The 15,159-nt window shown below is 43.1% G+C and overlaps 1 protein-coding gene across 50 annotated transcripts in view; it reads right to left on the minus strand.

The window, feature by feature from the left end:
• LOC103028009 (serine-rich adhesin for platelets) overlaps window positions 1–15,159 on the minus strand; it is a 55,612-nt gene that overhangs the window by 13,220 nt on the left and 27,233 nt on the right. For 49 of the 50 annotated variants that reach the window (XM_049469916.1, XM_049469914.1, XM_049469906.1 and 46 more), the window contains 30 exons: window positions 14,863–15,033; window positions 14,420–14,557; window positions 14,225–14,274; window positions 13,738–13,870; window positions 13,547–13,629; window positions 13,317–13,440; window positions 13,041–13,231; window positions 12,285–12,375; window positions 12,069–12,189; window positions 11,778–11,959; window positions 11,525–11,680; window positions 11,286–11,419; window positions 10,996–11,129; window positions 10,155–10,249; window positions 5,050–10,034; window positions 4,880–4,964; window positions 4,645–4,791; window positions 4,341–4,549; window positions 4,169–4,257; window positions 3,965–4,083; window positions 3,456–3,611; window positions 2,485–2,699; window positions 2,204–2,289; window positions 1,979–2,106; window positions 1,433–1,558; window positions 1,049–1,242; window positions 855–949; window positions 585–715; window positions 376–500; window positions 71–188 (listed from right to left, as the gene is read on the minus strand). In XM_049469916.1, coding sequence (XP_049325873.1) covers window positions 71–188; window positions 376–500; window positions 585–715; window positions 855–949; window positions 1,049–1,242; window positions 1,433–1,558; window positions 1,979–2,106; window positions 2,204–2,289; window positions 2,485–2,699; window positions 3,456–3,611; window positions 3,965–4,083; window positions 4,169–4,257; window positions 4,341–4,549; window positions 4,645–4,791; window positions 4,880–4,964; window positions 5,050–10,034; window positions 10,155–10,249; window positions 10,996–11,129; window positions 11,286–11,419; window positions 11,525–11,680; window positions 11,778–11,959; window positions 12,069–12,189; window positions 12,285–12,375; window positions 13,041–13,231; window positions 13,317–13,440; window positions 13,547–13,629; window positions 13,738–13,870; window positions 14,225–14,274; window positions 14,420–14,557; window positions 14,863–15,033 — 8,811 coding nt within the window. Of the gene's footprint in view, window positions 1–70; window positions 189–306; window positions 323–375; window positions 501–584; window positions 716–854; window positions 950–1,048; window positions 1,243–1,432; window positions 1,559–1,978; window positions 2,107–2,203; window positions 2,290–2,484; window positions 2,700–3,455; window positions 3,612–3,964; window positions 4,084–4,168; window positions 4,258–4,340; window positions 4,550–4,644; window positions 4,792–4,879; window positions 4,965–5,049; window positions 10,035–10,154; window positions 10,250–10,995; window positions 11,130–11,285; window positions 11,420–11,524; window positions 11,681–11,777; window positions 11,960–12,068; window positions 12,190–12,284; window positions 12,376–13,040; window positions 13,232–13,316; window positions 13,441–13,546; window positions 13,630–13,737; window positions 13,871–14,224; window positions 14,275–14,419; window positions 14,558–14,862; window positions 15,034–15,159 lie in introns of all 50 variants that reach the window. The other variant, XM_049469876.1, reaches the window with a different exon arrangement.

Below are 15,159 nucleotides of genomic sequence, written 5' to 3' on the forward strand. Positions count from 1 at the left end.
ACTTTTCATAAAGATTAAAGAACAGAATGATCACTCAAACGGTAAAAGATTGGACCAAGTCGTCAATTACCTCTGGACTAATCTGAGGACAGAATTTGTTGATGCTCGCTATGATGTTCTGGCTTTCTGAAGCGCCAAGAGTCACAAAAGCAGAACCAGGAACTCCACACAAAAGGACACCTGGCAAACTAACAAGACAAAAAAGTAACAGATATTGGTAGGTTTTTAATGTGTTACCTGTAGGAACTGAGGACAAAATTCTTCATGTATAACTAAGAGCTGCAGTATTCAGTGTGTAGGTGTTACCTGAGTGGGTCGATTTCAGGGTTTTGGATGAATAACTGGGAGCTGCAGTGTTTAGTGTGTAGGTGTTACCTGAGGGGGTTTAATGCAGGGTTCTGGATGAATAACTGGGAGCTGTAGTATTTGGTGACGTCGGCTGAAATTGCTGTGTTGTTAAACAGCTGGAGATTCTGAGGATTTTCCAGGAACACACCGATCTACAGAACACAATAAAACCTCAGTGTGTACAAATTACCTTAATTACTAACACAAATGTAGATAAGAGGGTGTGTGTTTGTTACCTTGCTGTCTGATACAAAGGACTGGAGGTCAGTGAGGGTGATGAAGGTGATGAAGAATCCAATGTTGTTAGAAAACCAGGCAGTGGAGTTCAGAAGGGGATCAGAGGAGTTATAACAGCGTGGAGATCCATCTACAAGATACAGATATGCTCACATACATAAACCACAGACACACGTTTATATATAAACTTAATAAATGTGTAGAGACTCCAGAGTACAGACGAACATACAGAGGGAGAGATAGAAAGAGATAAATGTAGCTGTGCTTACCACTGCTTTTCAGATAAGACTTTATAGAGCTGTAGACATCAGCTGGGGTGAAATCAGTGCCTGAGAAATTATAGTTGTTCCCCAGAACTGAAACCCTGATCAGAATAATAATAATATGTTATTTTTAGATCACAGAAAGATGTAATTCTTAACAATGATAGAATGATTTAACACCACACCAAACACAGACTCACAGTTTCCTGTAGGACAGGCAGGAGGCGCCGCTGAGTTGAGTGGAGTTGATGAGCTGAGAGCTGAGGAAGGGCAGGTACCGACCCAGTCTGACATTAAACCACTGATCCACCTCATCCTGAGACGACGCACTGAGAGCACGAGACCAAACACATGCCAACGTCTGCCTGCCCACAGCTGCAGATACAACCGGCTCCTGCACAGAGATCCAGAGGGAGGAAAGAAGAGATAGAGAGAGGAATGGAGAGAACAGAGAGCTTTAAATATGGATTACTGCATTAAATACATCTGAAAGAGTCAAACTGAGGGAGAAACAGCAGGACTGAATGAATGAAGAAGACTGAGAGTAAAGGTAGAGGGAGAAAGGGGGATGAACACAGGTGTACCTTCTCCAGGTACTGGTTGGTCCTGTTGTAGTTGTTGAGGAACGTGCAGAGATCTGACCCGTTACCGACTGTGTTTGTCCCATTCAGAAACTGGCTCAGTTCTCCTGGAGAGATGGAGTCCAACAGCTACAGAACAGAGAGAAGAAACACAGTTACTATAGAGAGAGAGATAAACCAGCACTACTGGTCTGACTGGGTTACTCATGGACTGGTCAGTAACAGTGCTACTGGACTGACTGGGTTACTCATGGACTGGTCAGTAACAGTGCTACTGGTCTGACTGGGTGACTCATAGACTGGTCAGTAACCATGCTACTGGACTGACTGGGTTACTCATAGACTGGTCGGTAACAGTGCTACTGGACTGACTGGGTTTCTCATGGACTGGTTAGTAACAGTGCTACTGGTCTGACTGGGTTACTCATGGACTGGTCAGTAACAGTGCTACTGGAAGGCTGTTGGCTGTATTAAAGACTGGATCTTTCACTGTGGTTCTGGCTGAATCTGAAACTTGCTTTTTCCTCTCAGGTTTAAAGTCAGCAGTACCTCTTTCTGTCGGTTGGCCGGGATGATGGACAGAACTCCACTCAGGTCAGGAAACCCAAAACTGAGGAAGAAGCTCTTGAGGAAGACAAAGAAGCTCCCGCCGCTATAGCAACTCAGACCATTCGGTTCTGTAGAGAAAGAAAATCACATTACAGACTGCAACTTAACTGTTTAATTGATTGATCGATTGATTAATTAATGATTATGATGTTGTGAGTGTTGTACCAGCAAGGAGCTGTTGAATGTTCTTGAAGATCTGAACCTGTGTGTCGTTGTTGAAACTGGATCTCAGAGAGTCTAACTTGCTGACTCTGTTACAGGATAGGAAACAGTTCATTACAGCCACACTACACAATACTTAACATGCAAAACTCTACTCCTCCTTCCTTTCTTTCACTTTTCATATAATGCATTAAATACACAGCAGGAACAAAACATTGTATTCAGGTCAGTTCATTTTTTTCATCAAAAACTGCTCTATTAGGAACACTAGATGTTTCTCTTACGCTGTCTGGCTGGTGTTGCAGGACCGGTTTCTGATTATGTTGAAGTACGGCGTCACATCTGCAGAGGAGAGGCTGGAGAGGAAGGGAGTGAGCAGAACGTTCACCCACTGCAGAACTTCTGCATCAGGCACTGCTGCAGAGGACAGTCCCCCTCTCTGCAGGACGTTCTGAAGGAATGCTTCCTTCACATCAATGGAGTACCGGGATTCATTTAGCTGAGACAAAGGAAAAAATGTAGAGTTACTAAGTGGTAAAGAATATGATTGTTAGTTGGAAGGTTAGTCATCACCATAGTTTTGCCCTGTAAGAATAATGCTGTGAAAAAAGTAGAGATGAATCTCTCAGTCAGTTCCAATTTGCAAAGTTTTCAGAAGCATTTACTGCTATCAAAAAAAGGTAGATCAAGATCTGGACACTGTCAGACCATTGCAAAGCTGTGTTTGCTAGGATGCACCAGTTTTCTGCAGTCATGCATTTGCTTTTTTCCTCTTCGTATAACACGTGCTCTTTCCTGGAATGACTGTAAATGAGGATGTCATCCAGATATACAAAAGTATTTTTCATCAATGGAGTTTTGAAAGATGACGGGCAAATTTATCAACTTGGTATGTTGTCAACATGACAGCATATTTTGGGCAAGTGAAGCTAGACACTGGACCCTATTGCCCTCACACAACTTTTTTTAAGGAGTTAGGGCTGGGGCTTACAAAATGTAATAATGACAAAGACAAATAAAGGCATCCAGGAGACATTTTAGGGGCTTGAAAGAGACGCCAAAGACTAAGCACAAAGGTAAGGGTTGGCTTCCTTTAAACAGTAGAACAGGTGTGGACGATTTCTCTTAATCAGGGTCTGGCTGTTCTATGTCTCATTCTATTAGGTAGGGGTGGCCTAGCAAGACATCTAGCCACAGTCTAGGCACAATATACCTATCAATATATATAAAATAAAACCAGAGAAATGTCAAGTACCAGGATGTTGGGAGTGAGGATGTTGAAGAAGGAGGCAAACTGGTTGGGGTTAATGGCTGCCATCACAGTGTTTACATCTTGAGGACCACGGAGTCGAGAGGGTTCAGAGCAAAGACCTGCCAGCTGAGATGGACTTAGAACTGCTGCTGCATTCACCTGTGAGAAGAGAGACAGTGTGTATTACTATTAAAACTCCAAACACAAAGGGCTCTGAGTGGTCCAGCTGTCAGATGTGCCGTCACTATGATTAGCAGATCACTAGTTTGAATCCTGGTCATGCATTTTGTCATCAGCTGCCAGAGCCCTGAGAGAACACAATTGGTCTTTCTCTCTCTGTGTGGGTACAGTAAATGGTGTTCTTTCCCCCTAATCACTGCACAAGGCGTCTTTGAGCTGATGTAATAAAACTGAGTTGCTGCATTATATGCAAGACAATCACAATTTTTGTAATGAATGCATCACCAGAAGGTTTCATCAAAAGGTGATGTGGGAAATATAAAGTAACTCACTCCATTGAAGTCACTCTTCAGATTGATGAAATCAGACAATGATGCAAAACTCCTGAACTGGCCAAAGTTCTTCACCAGCCAGTCAGAATCACTGCTCACTGACTGCACACAGGACTGACCTGAAACACCAGAGTATGTTACACAAGCTGTTAACTTGTACCCACACAAAAACACACCCAGAAATGGAAGGAGAGGGTTCCTTACCTGAGAGGAAAGGAATGATGAAATATGCAAAGATGGAAAGTTTTTGCCTGGTTTCCATAAGAGGTCCTTCTGAACTTAATATATCCACCCTACGAGGTAAACATTGACAATTTAGAAGTACTGTTTTTTTTATTCCTCATAAATTACATTTTGTTTCTTTCTCTGTACTTACACAACTTGGTAGGTCTGGCAGCTAAAGTTCTTGGAACTGAGACTGGAGAGGAAAGCTGAGGATGCTGTCAAGAAAAATGGCCTAAGCCTGATCTGGAACCACTTGCTGATGAAAGCAACATCCGTAAGCTGTGTCTGACTGAAGTTCTTGACCTTCACCTCACTGATGGCATCGAGAACATTTGTGTCAGGAAGACTGGTGTTGAGGGCCTGAGGAAGAAAATGAATTCATCAATGTACAGTTCCAAACTAAATGTTCCAAAACATTTATTTGTAAGTATGCACCACAACTAAGAGTTACATACAATATTGGAGTATGCATCCAGGACGTCCTCCAGCTGTGCTGAAAATCTTTGGAAGAAAAGTGTCCAGATTTCTGTGGAATAGCTCACGTTGCTCGTCAATTTACATGTCAGAAGAGTGGTGAGATCTTTGGAAGACAGAACTGCAGCCTTGACATGAAAAGATAAGAAAACTTGATGAGGAAGAATAACTGCTATTATAAAGTAGAGTCCTGTATTCAACTCGCAGAAGACTTACTGATGAACAGGCATAATCAGAGATAGGAAAGCTGCAGAGCACTGCTGATATGTTTCCAGACTGGAGCTGAGTCTCAAGTGGACGACTGTGGAGAAACAATATTTCATTCATTACACATCTCTAATGACACCTAGAAAGATAATTTTTAATATACAGACAACAAAGCTCACCTGTCTACACCTTGACAAGAACGTGGTGCTGAAGTCACAATGTTGACGATGGCAGAGGAGGTGATTCCAGTAGTGGTGGGAACTAAGGGGTTGGCAGTGGTGAATGTGGCACTAGTAACTGTGTTAGGAACAGTAGAGGTGATGGTAGTGTAATTGTCAATGGTGGTGGTATTACTGTTCAGTATATTGTTAACAGTGGTTTTGGCAGTAGCAGTGGGAGCAAATATTGTGGTATTGTGAGTTGCAGATGTGACGGTATCAATAACTATTGGAGTGGTGTGACTAGCAGTAGTGCTGGTGCCAATACCAGTGGTAGCAGTGTTACTAGCAGTAGTACTGGTGTTGATACCAGTGGTAGCAGTGTGAGTAGTAGTGGTTGTGGTGCCAATACCAGTGGTAGCAGTGTGAATAGTAGTGGTGGTGGTGCCAATACCAGTGGTGGCAATGTTACTAGCAGTGGTTGTGGTGCCAATGCCAGTGGTAGCAGTGTTACTAGCAGTGGTTGTGGTGCCAATACCAGTGGAGGCAGTGTTAGTAGCAGTGGTTGTGGTGCCAATACCAGTGGTGGCAATGTTACTAGCAGTGGTTGTGGTGCCAATACCAGTGGTGGCAGTGTGAATAGTAGTGGTGGTGGTGCCAATACCAGTGGTAGCAGTGTTACTAGCAGTGGTTGTGGTGCCAATACCAGTGGTGGCAGTGTTAGTAGCAGTGGTTGTGGTGCCAATACCAGTGGTGGCAATGTTACTAGCAGTGGTTGTAGTGCCAATACCAGTGGTGGCAGTGTGAATAGTAGTGGTGGTGGTGCCAATACCAGTGGTGGCAGTGTGACTAGCAGTAGTACTGGTGTTGATACCAGTGGTAGCAGTGTTACTAGCAGTAGTAATGGTAGCGATACCAGTGGAGGCAGTGTTACTAGCAGTAGTATTGGTACCAATACCAGTGGTGGCAGTGTTAGTAGCAGTGGTTGTGGTGCCAATACCAGTGGTGGCAGTGTTAGTAGCAGTGGTTGTGGTGCCAATACCAGTGGTGGCAGTGTTACTAGGAGTAGTGCTGGTGCCAATACCAGTGGTGGCAGTGTGGCTGGCAGTAGTACTGGTGTTGATAGCAGTGGTGGCAGTGTTACTAGCAGTAGTACTGGTGCCGATATCAGTGGAGGCAGTGTTACTAGCAGTAGTACTGGTACCAATACCAGTGGTGGCAGTGTTACTAGCAGTGGTTGTGGTGCCAATACCAGTGGTGGCAGTGTTAGTAGCAATGGTTGTGGTGCCAATACCAGTGGTGGCAATGTTAGTAGCAGTGCTTATGGTGCCAATACCAATGGTGGGAGTGAGACTACCAGTTGTACTGGTCTCAATACCAGTGGTAGCAGTGTGACTAGCAGTGGTTGTGGCAATACCAGTGGTGGCAGTGTTACTAGCAGTGGTTGTGGTGCCAATACCAGTGGTGGCAGTGTTAGTAGCAATGGTTGTGGTGCCAATACCAGTGGTGGCAATGTTAGTAGCAGTGCTTATGGTGCCAATACCAATGGTGGCAGTGAGACTACCAGTTGTACTGGTCTCAATACCAGTGGTAGCAGTGTGAATAGCAGTGGTTGTGGCAATACCAGTGGTGGCAATGTTAGTAGCAGTGCTTGTGGTGCCAATACCAATGGTGGCAGTGAGACTACCAGTTGTACTGGTCTCAATACCAGTGGTAGCAGTGTGACTAGCAGTGGTTGTGGTGCCAATACCAGTGCTGGCAGTGTTACTAACAGTAGTACTAATGTTGATATCAGTGGTGGCAGTGTGACTAGCAGTAGTACTGGTTCCAATACCAGTGGTGGCAGTGTTACTTGGAGTGGTTGTGGTAACAATACCAGTGGTGCTAGTGTTAGTAGCAGTAGTACTGGTGTTAATACCAGTGGTGGCATTGTGACTAGCAGTAGTACTGGTGTTGATACCAGTGGTGGCAGTGTGACTAGTTATAGTAGCGGTGTCAATACCAGTGGTGGCTGTGTGACTAGCAGTGGTTGTGGTGTCAACACCAGTGGTGGCAGTGTGACTAGCAGTAGTACTGGTGTTGATACCAGTGGTAGCAGTGTGACTAGCAGTGATTGTGGTGCCAATACCAGTGGTAGCAGTGGTTGTGGTGTCAGTACCAGTGGTGGTAGTGGTTGTGGTGCCAATACCAGTGGTAGCAGTGGTTGTGGTGTCAGTACCAGTGGTGGCAGTGGTTGTGGTGCCAATATCAGTTGTAGCAGTGTGACTAGCAGTGGTTGTGGTGTCAATACCAGTGGTAGCAATGTGGCTAGCGGTAGTACTGGTGTCAATACCAGTGGTAGCAGTGTGACTAGCAGTGGTTGTGGTGTCAATACCAGTGGTAGCAATGTGACTAGCGGTAGTACTGGTGTCAATACCAATGGTAACAGTGTGACTAGCAGTAATACTGGTGTCAATACCCATTGTAGCAGTGTGACTAGCAGTGGTTGTGGTGCCAATACCAGTGGTAGCAGTGGGACTAGCAGTATTACTGGTGTCAATACCCGTTGTAGCAGTGTGACTAGCAATGGTTGTGGTGTCAATGCCAGTGGTGGCAGTGTTACTAGCATCAATACTGGTGTCAGTAGCAGTGGTTGCAGTATGACTAACAGTACTGCTGCTGTCAGTAGTAGTGGTAGCAGTGTGACTAGCAGTAGTAGTGGTGTCAATACCAGTTGTAGCAGTGTGACTAGCAGTGGTTGTGGTGCCAATACCAGTGGTAGCAGTGGGACTAGCAGTATTACTGGTGTCAATACCCGTTGTAGCAGTGTGACTAGCAATGGTTGTGGTGTCAATGCCAGTGGTGGCAGTGTTACTAGCATCAATACTGGTGTCAGTAGCAGTGGTTGCAGTATGACTAACAGTACTGCTGCTGTCAGTAGTAGTGGTAGCAGTGTGACTAGCAGTAGTACTGGTGTTGATACCAGTGGTAGCAGTGTGACTAGCAGTGATTGTGGTGCCAATACCAGTGGTAGCAGTGGTTGTGGTGTCAGTACCAGTGGTGGTAGTGGTTGTGGTGCCAATACCAGTGGTAGCAGTGGTTGTGGTGTCAGTACCAGTGGTGGCAGTGGTTGTGGTGCCAATATCAGTTGTAGCAGTGTGACTAGCAGTGGTTGTGGTGTCAATACCAGTGGTAGCAATGTGACTAGCGGTAGTACTGGTGTCAATACCAGTGGTAGCAGTGTGACTAGCAGTGGTTGTGGTGTCAATACCAGTGGTAGCAATGTGACTAGCGGTAGTACTGGTGTCAATACCAATGGTAACAGTGTGACTAGCAGTAATACTGGTGTCAATACCCATTGTAGCAGTGTGACTAGCAGTGGTTGTGGTGCCAATACCAGTGGTAGCAGTGGGACTAGCAGTATTACTGGTGTCAATACCCGTTGTAGCAGTGTGACTAGCAATGGTTGTGGTGTCAATGCCAGTGGTGGCAGTGTTACTAGCATCAATACTGGTGTCAGTAGCAGTGGTTGCAGTATGACTAACAGTACTGCTGCTGTCAGTAGTAGTGGTAGCAGTGTGACTAGCAGTAGTAGTGGTGTCAATACCAGTTGTAGCAGTGTGACTAGCAGTGGTTGTGGTGCCAATACCAGTGGTAGCAGTGGGACTAGCAGTATTACTGGTGTCAATACCCGTTGTAGCAGTGTGACTAGCAATGGTTGTGGTGTCAATGCCAGTGGTGGCAGTGTTACTAGCATCAATACTGGTGTCAGTAGCAGTGGTTGCAGTATGACTAACAGTACTGCTGCTGTCAGTAGTAGTGGTAGCAGTGTGACTAGCAGTAGTACTGGTGTTGATACCAGTGGTAGCAGTGTGACTAGCAGTGATTGTGGTGCCAATACCAGTGGTAGCAGTGGTTGTGGTGTCAGTACCAGTGGTGGTAGTGGTTGTGGTGCCAATACCAGTGGTAGCAGTGGTTGTGGTGTCAGTACCAGTGGTGGCAGTGGTTGTGGTGCCAATATCAGTTGTAGCAGTGTGACTAGCAGTGGTTGTGGTGTCAATACCAGTGGTAGCAATGTGACTAGCGGTAGTACTGGTGTCAATACCAGTGGTAGCAGTGTGACTAGCAGTGGTTGTGGTGTCAATACCAGTGGTAGCAATGTGACTAGCGGTAGTACTGGTGTCAATACCAATGGTAACAGTGTGACTAGCAGTAATACTGGTGTCAATACCCATTGTAGCAGTGTGACTAGCAGTGGTTGTGGTGCCAATACCAGTGGTAGCAGTGGGACTAGCAGTATTACTGGTGTCAATACCCGTTGTAGCAGTGTGACTAGCAATGGTTGTGGTGTCAATGCCAGTGGTGGCAGTGTTACTAGCATCAATACTGGTGTCAGTAGCAGTGGTTGCAGTATGACTAACAGTACTGCTGCTGTCAGTAGTAGTGGTAGCAGTGTGACTAGCAGTAGTAGTGGTGTCAATACCAGTTGTAGCAGTGTGACTAGCAGTGGTTGTGGTGTGAATGCCAGTGGTGGCAGTGTGACTAGCAGTTGTGGAGGTGTCAGTAGTGATGGTGGAAGTGTTGGTAGCAGCAGTGGTGGTGGTTTCAGCATCAACGGTGGTGGTAGTTTTTATAGAGATGGTGGTGGTTTCAGCAGTAGTAGTGGTGGTTTCAGCAGCAGTGGTGGTGGTTTCAGCAGTAGTAGTGGTGGTTTCAGCAGCAGTAGTGGTGGTTTCAGCAGCAGTGGTGGTGGTTTCAGCAGCAGATGTTGTGGTTTCAGCAGCAGTGGTGGTGGTTTCAGTAGAGATGGTGGTGGTTTCACTGTCAGTTATGGAAGTAATGGTAACTGGAGCAGATGTAGAGGTGTTGATATCATCTATACCCCCCTGCAGGTCAATATTCAGGGTGTTCAATTCAGACTGTTTCTGCTGAGTCACCCAGGCCTGAATTACTGAAGATTCCTCAAACGTCTTCAGATCAGCAATATTCACCCCCATCAGATCCTGCACTGTGCTCACACTCAGGTCCTGTAACACACACCCATCTCCTTTCAGTTCAAAACTCACATATCAGTAGATTCTGTTCTGCCTCTTAATTTCAGATTGAATTGTAGCAAAAATAGATTCAGTTCTTTTTCTGTTTCTTACCATAATTACAGCAGGGTTCAGACTGAGGAAGGTGCTGATGTCCATGCTGATGTTCTGAGTAGAAAGAGCTCTTATATCTTCCACTGGAGCTCCACCTACAAACACATAAAACCAGTGATGTGAATAGACTAGGTTTCCAAACTGTATGAAGAAGTAAAGTAAATGTTACCCAAACAAACCATACTCTTCCCTTAATTCCCGTAGTCCTCGAGTAATTGCATAGAGCCACGGTGTTAACCAAATCAAATCAATCACCAAATTTCTAAATTTCTTTCGGAATCAATAAAGTATCTATCTATCTATCTATCTATCTATCTATCTATCTATCTATCTATCTATCTATCTATCTATCTATCTATCTATCTATCTAGAACTTTGAAGCACTTACAGTTTTGTCTGTATTGAGTCAGGGGATTAATGGAAAACTCCTTCTGTCATCACTATGGGTCTTTTTGAATACTTGTCAATGCCTTTTGGCTTCTTTAATGCCCCAAATGCCTTTCAGGCATTATGGAATATCTTCTATGACAAGATAGGCCAGTTTGTCATTGCTTATATGAACAATATTTCCATTTACTAAAATTTGGTATTCAAGCAGTCAAGATGCTGATGATTGGTGAGAGTGGACAGACAAGACTGGGCAGGAAACTGCACTAAAGGCAACCAATCATTAGGTTCCCAAACCGTAAGAGGAACTCAAAAGTATCTGTCAAAGTCTGTTTGAAAATCAGTTCAGTCTTTATGGTTAACTACAGGCCATACATTTAGGCATGAATACTGTTTTCTGGTTATGAAGAATTAATGCTAAGTTTCTGTGTGTATTTATGTGTGTGAGAACTACCTAAGTAAGGGCTAATGAGCAAGAAGAATGTTGTGGGGTCACTTCGTTCGCTGCTGAAAGAGGAGTTGGCAATGCTGTACAGAGCTGATTTCTGATCAATAGAGCATGAAGAGATGTCCAAAGTATTTGTGTTCCTGCAAAAGGATAAACCAAACACTGCATTTAAACTCCAGCTTCACAACAGTGTAAATTAAATATAGGATACAAATCGCTGCCATATCAAGCTACATCCTGTCCTTTAGCATAGAATCTACATATAACTGTATGTGACAATGTGTTTCTGTACTTACCCCAGACTATCAGCAGTGATGGTCTTGAGGACGCTGACGTCCAAAGAACAGAGGTTGGAGCCGATTGCATTTAATTCATCCGTTCCCAAAGTGTTCCCTTCTACACTGAGATACTTCATAATCACTGCTTTACTCTACAAAACACAATCATTCACTGATTATACAAACTTCTGCTAAACAGTTTCTGAGAAAGATAGACTTCAGCAGTAATTATCAGCTGATATTATTGGACACTCTACCTGATCTGAAGTCCAGTCTCCATTATCTGAGTTCATCAGTGAGGACAGGGTATCAATTGTGGTGATGTTCCACTTGCTGATGTCACTAACATTGGCTACACGGGATGTGGAGCCCAGTAACTGTACTACACTCTCTGGAAGACCTGATGGGTAAAGCTGAAACACAAACCCACATATAAAATCAATTAATATCCACAATCCAGGCATCCTATAGATCATCTCCAATACCAGAACCTGATCCTGAAACACTGACCTGGTTCAGTTTGTCCAGGATGATCATCTGGAAGCTTTCATCCACCACTTTCTCAGTAATGGCTGCCAGGTTATCGTTTAGTACAGTAACATCCAGACACAAATCAAACTGGGTGGAGTCATAGTCAATAGGAAAAGATTCATCTGCAATTGTCACAGCTGTGATGTTTCCGACAGTACAGTCTAAGGAACAAACACACATGCATACATTATACAAACTTATACTCCAGGTACACACCTGTATACCAGATAAAACAATATACCAGATAATATATCAGATACTGCCTGATACCTGCAGAACGTCTAAATCTGGAAACTGTAGATGCTTTGAACAATCTTCTCAGCTTCCACTTTGGAGTTTTCCTCTTTCTCAGGAATGTCATGAATGACTTGAAATACATTTTCCTTACAGTCTACGACAAACAAAAACAGATCATTACACCTCATGTAAGTTATTTTTAGTTTTTATTTAATAACAATAATAAAATCATCAATGAACGTCACTTACAAAACTGAATTTGCCCCAAAAGTCTTGTTTGAAGTAAAGGGGTAGGGTTCCCAGCTGCTGAAGAGTTCTCAGATTCCATGCTGAGGGATTACTGAGGAAGAACAGATACTTTTGAGGACATTGAACCACAAATACATTTCAAGAACTATCCTTTATCCACTTTCCCATAATTTTGTAATTTAATCGAAGTTTTAGGTTCTGTATACACTAACAGAATGTGATCTTAGCAGTGGAAGTCATCGACTTCGGCTTCTTTGAATATGCTATAATGCTGTGTGGATTATTTAATGCTCCGCCTGTTTAACAAGCAAAATACCTCTTTTTATTCATCTGGATATGCAGTTTTCAGGCCTGAAAAATGTCACTAATCACTACCAATTCACTGCAATTCCCAGTTTGGCCACCAGAAGTCAAGTTGGCCAAAATACTGGTTTATATGCTTTCAAATCCCACTTAAATCCTACTATACCTGCAAACAATTAGCACCATTATCAACTATAATATATTCACACTTTGTACACCTATTCTCTGCAAAGTATTGTGTATTTACCTTTTACAAAGAACCCTGCACATGAATACATACAGAATTCCTCTGACTACAATGTTACAATATTTTACAATAATTTTCTCATTGGCAAGCAGCATGTATTGATTGTTTTTTATTGTTAAGTAACTAATACAATAGTCATATTACTACTGCTGACATAAAAAATTATTTTCTGAAAGCATTACATTTGTCCATTAGGTCTTTCTTACCCATACTGAGTGTTTCCAGAGAATAGCAGTGTCTGTATGGCGGTGACCTGAGTGTCAGAAAGATCTCCACAGTTCTTCAGATTCTCCAGGATGAGTGGATCAGAGTTCTGGATGTAGGATGGGTTCAGTGTGCAGATCATATTACCCAGAACCCCCACCTGATCCTTGCTCAGCTTAAACCCAGATATACCCTACAGGAACAAAGACCATGTTAGAGTGTATATCTGTTAGTATTAATCTTAAAGAAAGTGTTGATTTGTGTGTTTTGTGATTTACCAGGCAGCTCTGAGCGTTCTTGAACAACGTCTGTTTGCTGAGAACGCTGGAAAGAACCGAGAAATCTGCTGCACCCAGAGCACTGAAGTACGACCTGCAGTTCACTGTCTTAACCCTACTATAGCTACAATACACACATATAGAATCCATTAGTTTACAGAGAACATGATTCACACTTTAAAGAGAATCCTTAAATAGTCTGTAAGTGTGTAGATGTTGTAGGTACACACCTGTAGTAGAGCAGCATGTCTGAAGGTACGTCAGTGAAGCTCAGAGTTGTGTCATATTTCATAGCGTTGTACATGCAGGACAGCTACAACACAGAACATCCACCATTACACCAGTGTTACACCATCTTTCCTCTTTAATTATTATTACATAATAATAAAGCAGGATGTCTGAATATCAGGACTGTAAATACCTGAGACTCTTTCAGGACGACCTTGTTCCTGCCTGGACGTGGTCTACAGGCTGTTACCAGCTGTCTGATCTTCTGCTGTGATAGAGTCTTTATTGAGCTGGAGGTGAATCCCTGCAGTAATGACTCTGACAGCCTGTAAACACAAATTATTACTGATGAGACATTTATTTTTAACAAAGCCAATTGTGGAGGTCCGATTCATTTCAGTGAAGTTTAAGGTATCCTCAAGTTAACAGATTTAGGACTGTAAATGGGGTAAATACAATATTATTATGGGGATCACGATTATTGAGATATAATTTAAGCATTGTGCGGATATAGCCAGGACATTAAAAAACACTTACACAAGGATTCATTTGAAGACGATTAAGATTAAATTTACCCTGTCCCACTTGGTGTAGTGTATATTATAGCTGTGTAGCATGGACTGTTTTTTTTATTGTAAGCTGTACAAGTTGACATGAATCTCTGATTGTATATAACTTACACTTCTGTATCAATTGTGGATTTAGAAACGGCTCCAAACAGCACAGTAGCCTGGTAAACAAACACAAACACAACAAACAGAATATAAACAGTCAGAGAGCTACATGATCAGGTAAATCAGGGATATTCAGAAACAGACTTGTGGTTTTTACAGGTTTAGTGGGCGGAGTGAACGGACAGGTGAGTAATCTGTTACCTGCTGTTGACTCCAGCTCTTCTTATTGATCAGTGTAACATCAACAGATTTCAGGTTTGTCAGCAGCACTCGGGGAACATATGCTGCCAAAGCATCTGGAACATTCTGTACCACTTTAGTCTTGTCCACAAAGACGATCTAGAACAAGGAGGAGGAGAAGAACTTTATATTATTGCTTTGATGTTGTTTTTCTTTCTGTGTTTCTGTGTTTTACCATGGAATCTGGTCTGGTGTTATCTGACTTATCTGTGTGGATTTGATTCTCAGGTAGAGGCAATCCTCTGTTAACCCTTGACTGTTTATGTTAATGATTAAAAGAAATACACTAAACAGAAGAGAGACTCCTCCGTTATATGAAACATCCTTGGGTTTGCAGACGAATGCACCACTCTGAAATTATAACACAAACATATATGTTAACGTGATTCTAAATGCAGAATTACCTTCTGGACAACTGAACGTTGGAGAATCACTGGCGCTGACAGAATGTTGGTGATGAATGTTGGATTCTGGGATGCAGTCAGAACCTGAGTGGATGGGATGTTCTTGATTGTTGCAGAGGGAACGCCTCCAACAAGAGTTCCCAAAGACACCAGAGAGGAGGCGCTGTTGATCTGTAAATCATCCAATGAGAATGCAGAATTTAATTTCTACAAACTACTAACAGAAATCATGGTAACCTGCTGTTAAAGGTCTTTACTAGTGGTAGTAAATGTTCTCCAGGTCAGAGCAGGAACATC

Source organism: Astyanax mexicanus, chromosome 21 (genome assembly GCF_023375975.1).
Source record: "Astyanax mexicanus isolate ESR-SI-001 chromosome 21, AstMex3_surface, whole genome shotgun sequence".
NCBI lineage: Eukaryota > Metazoa > Chordata > Actinopteri > Characiformes > Acestrorhamphidae > Astyanax > Astyanax mexicanus.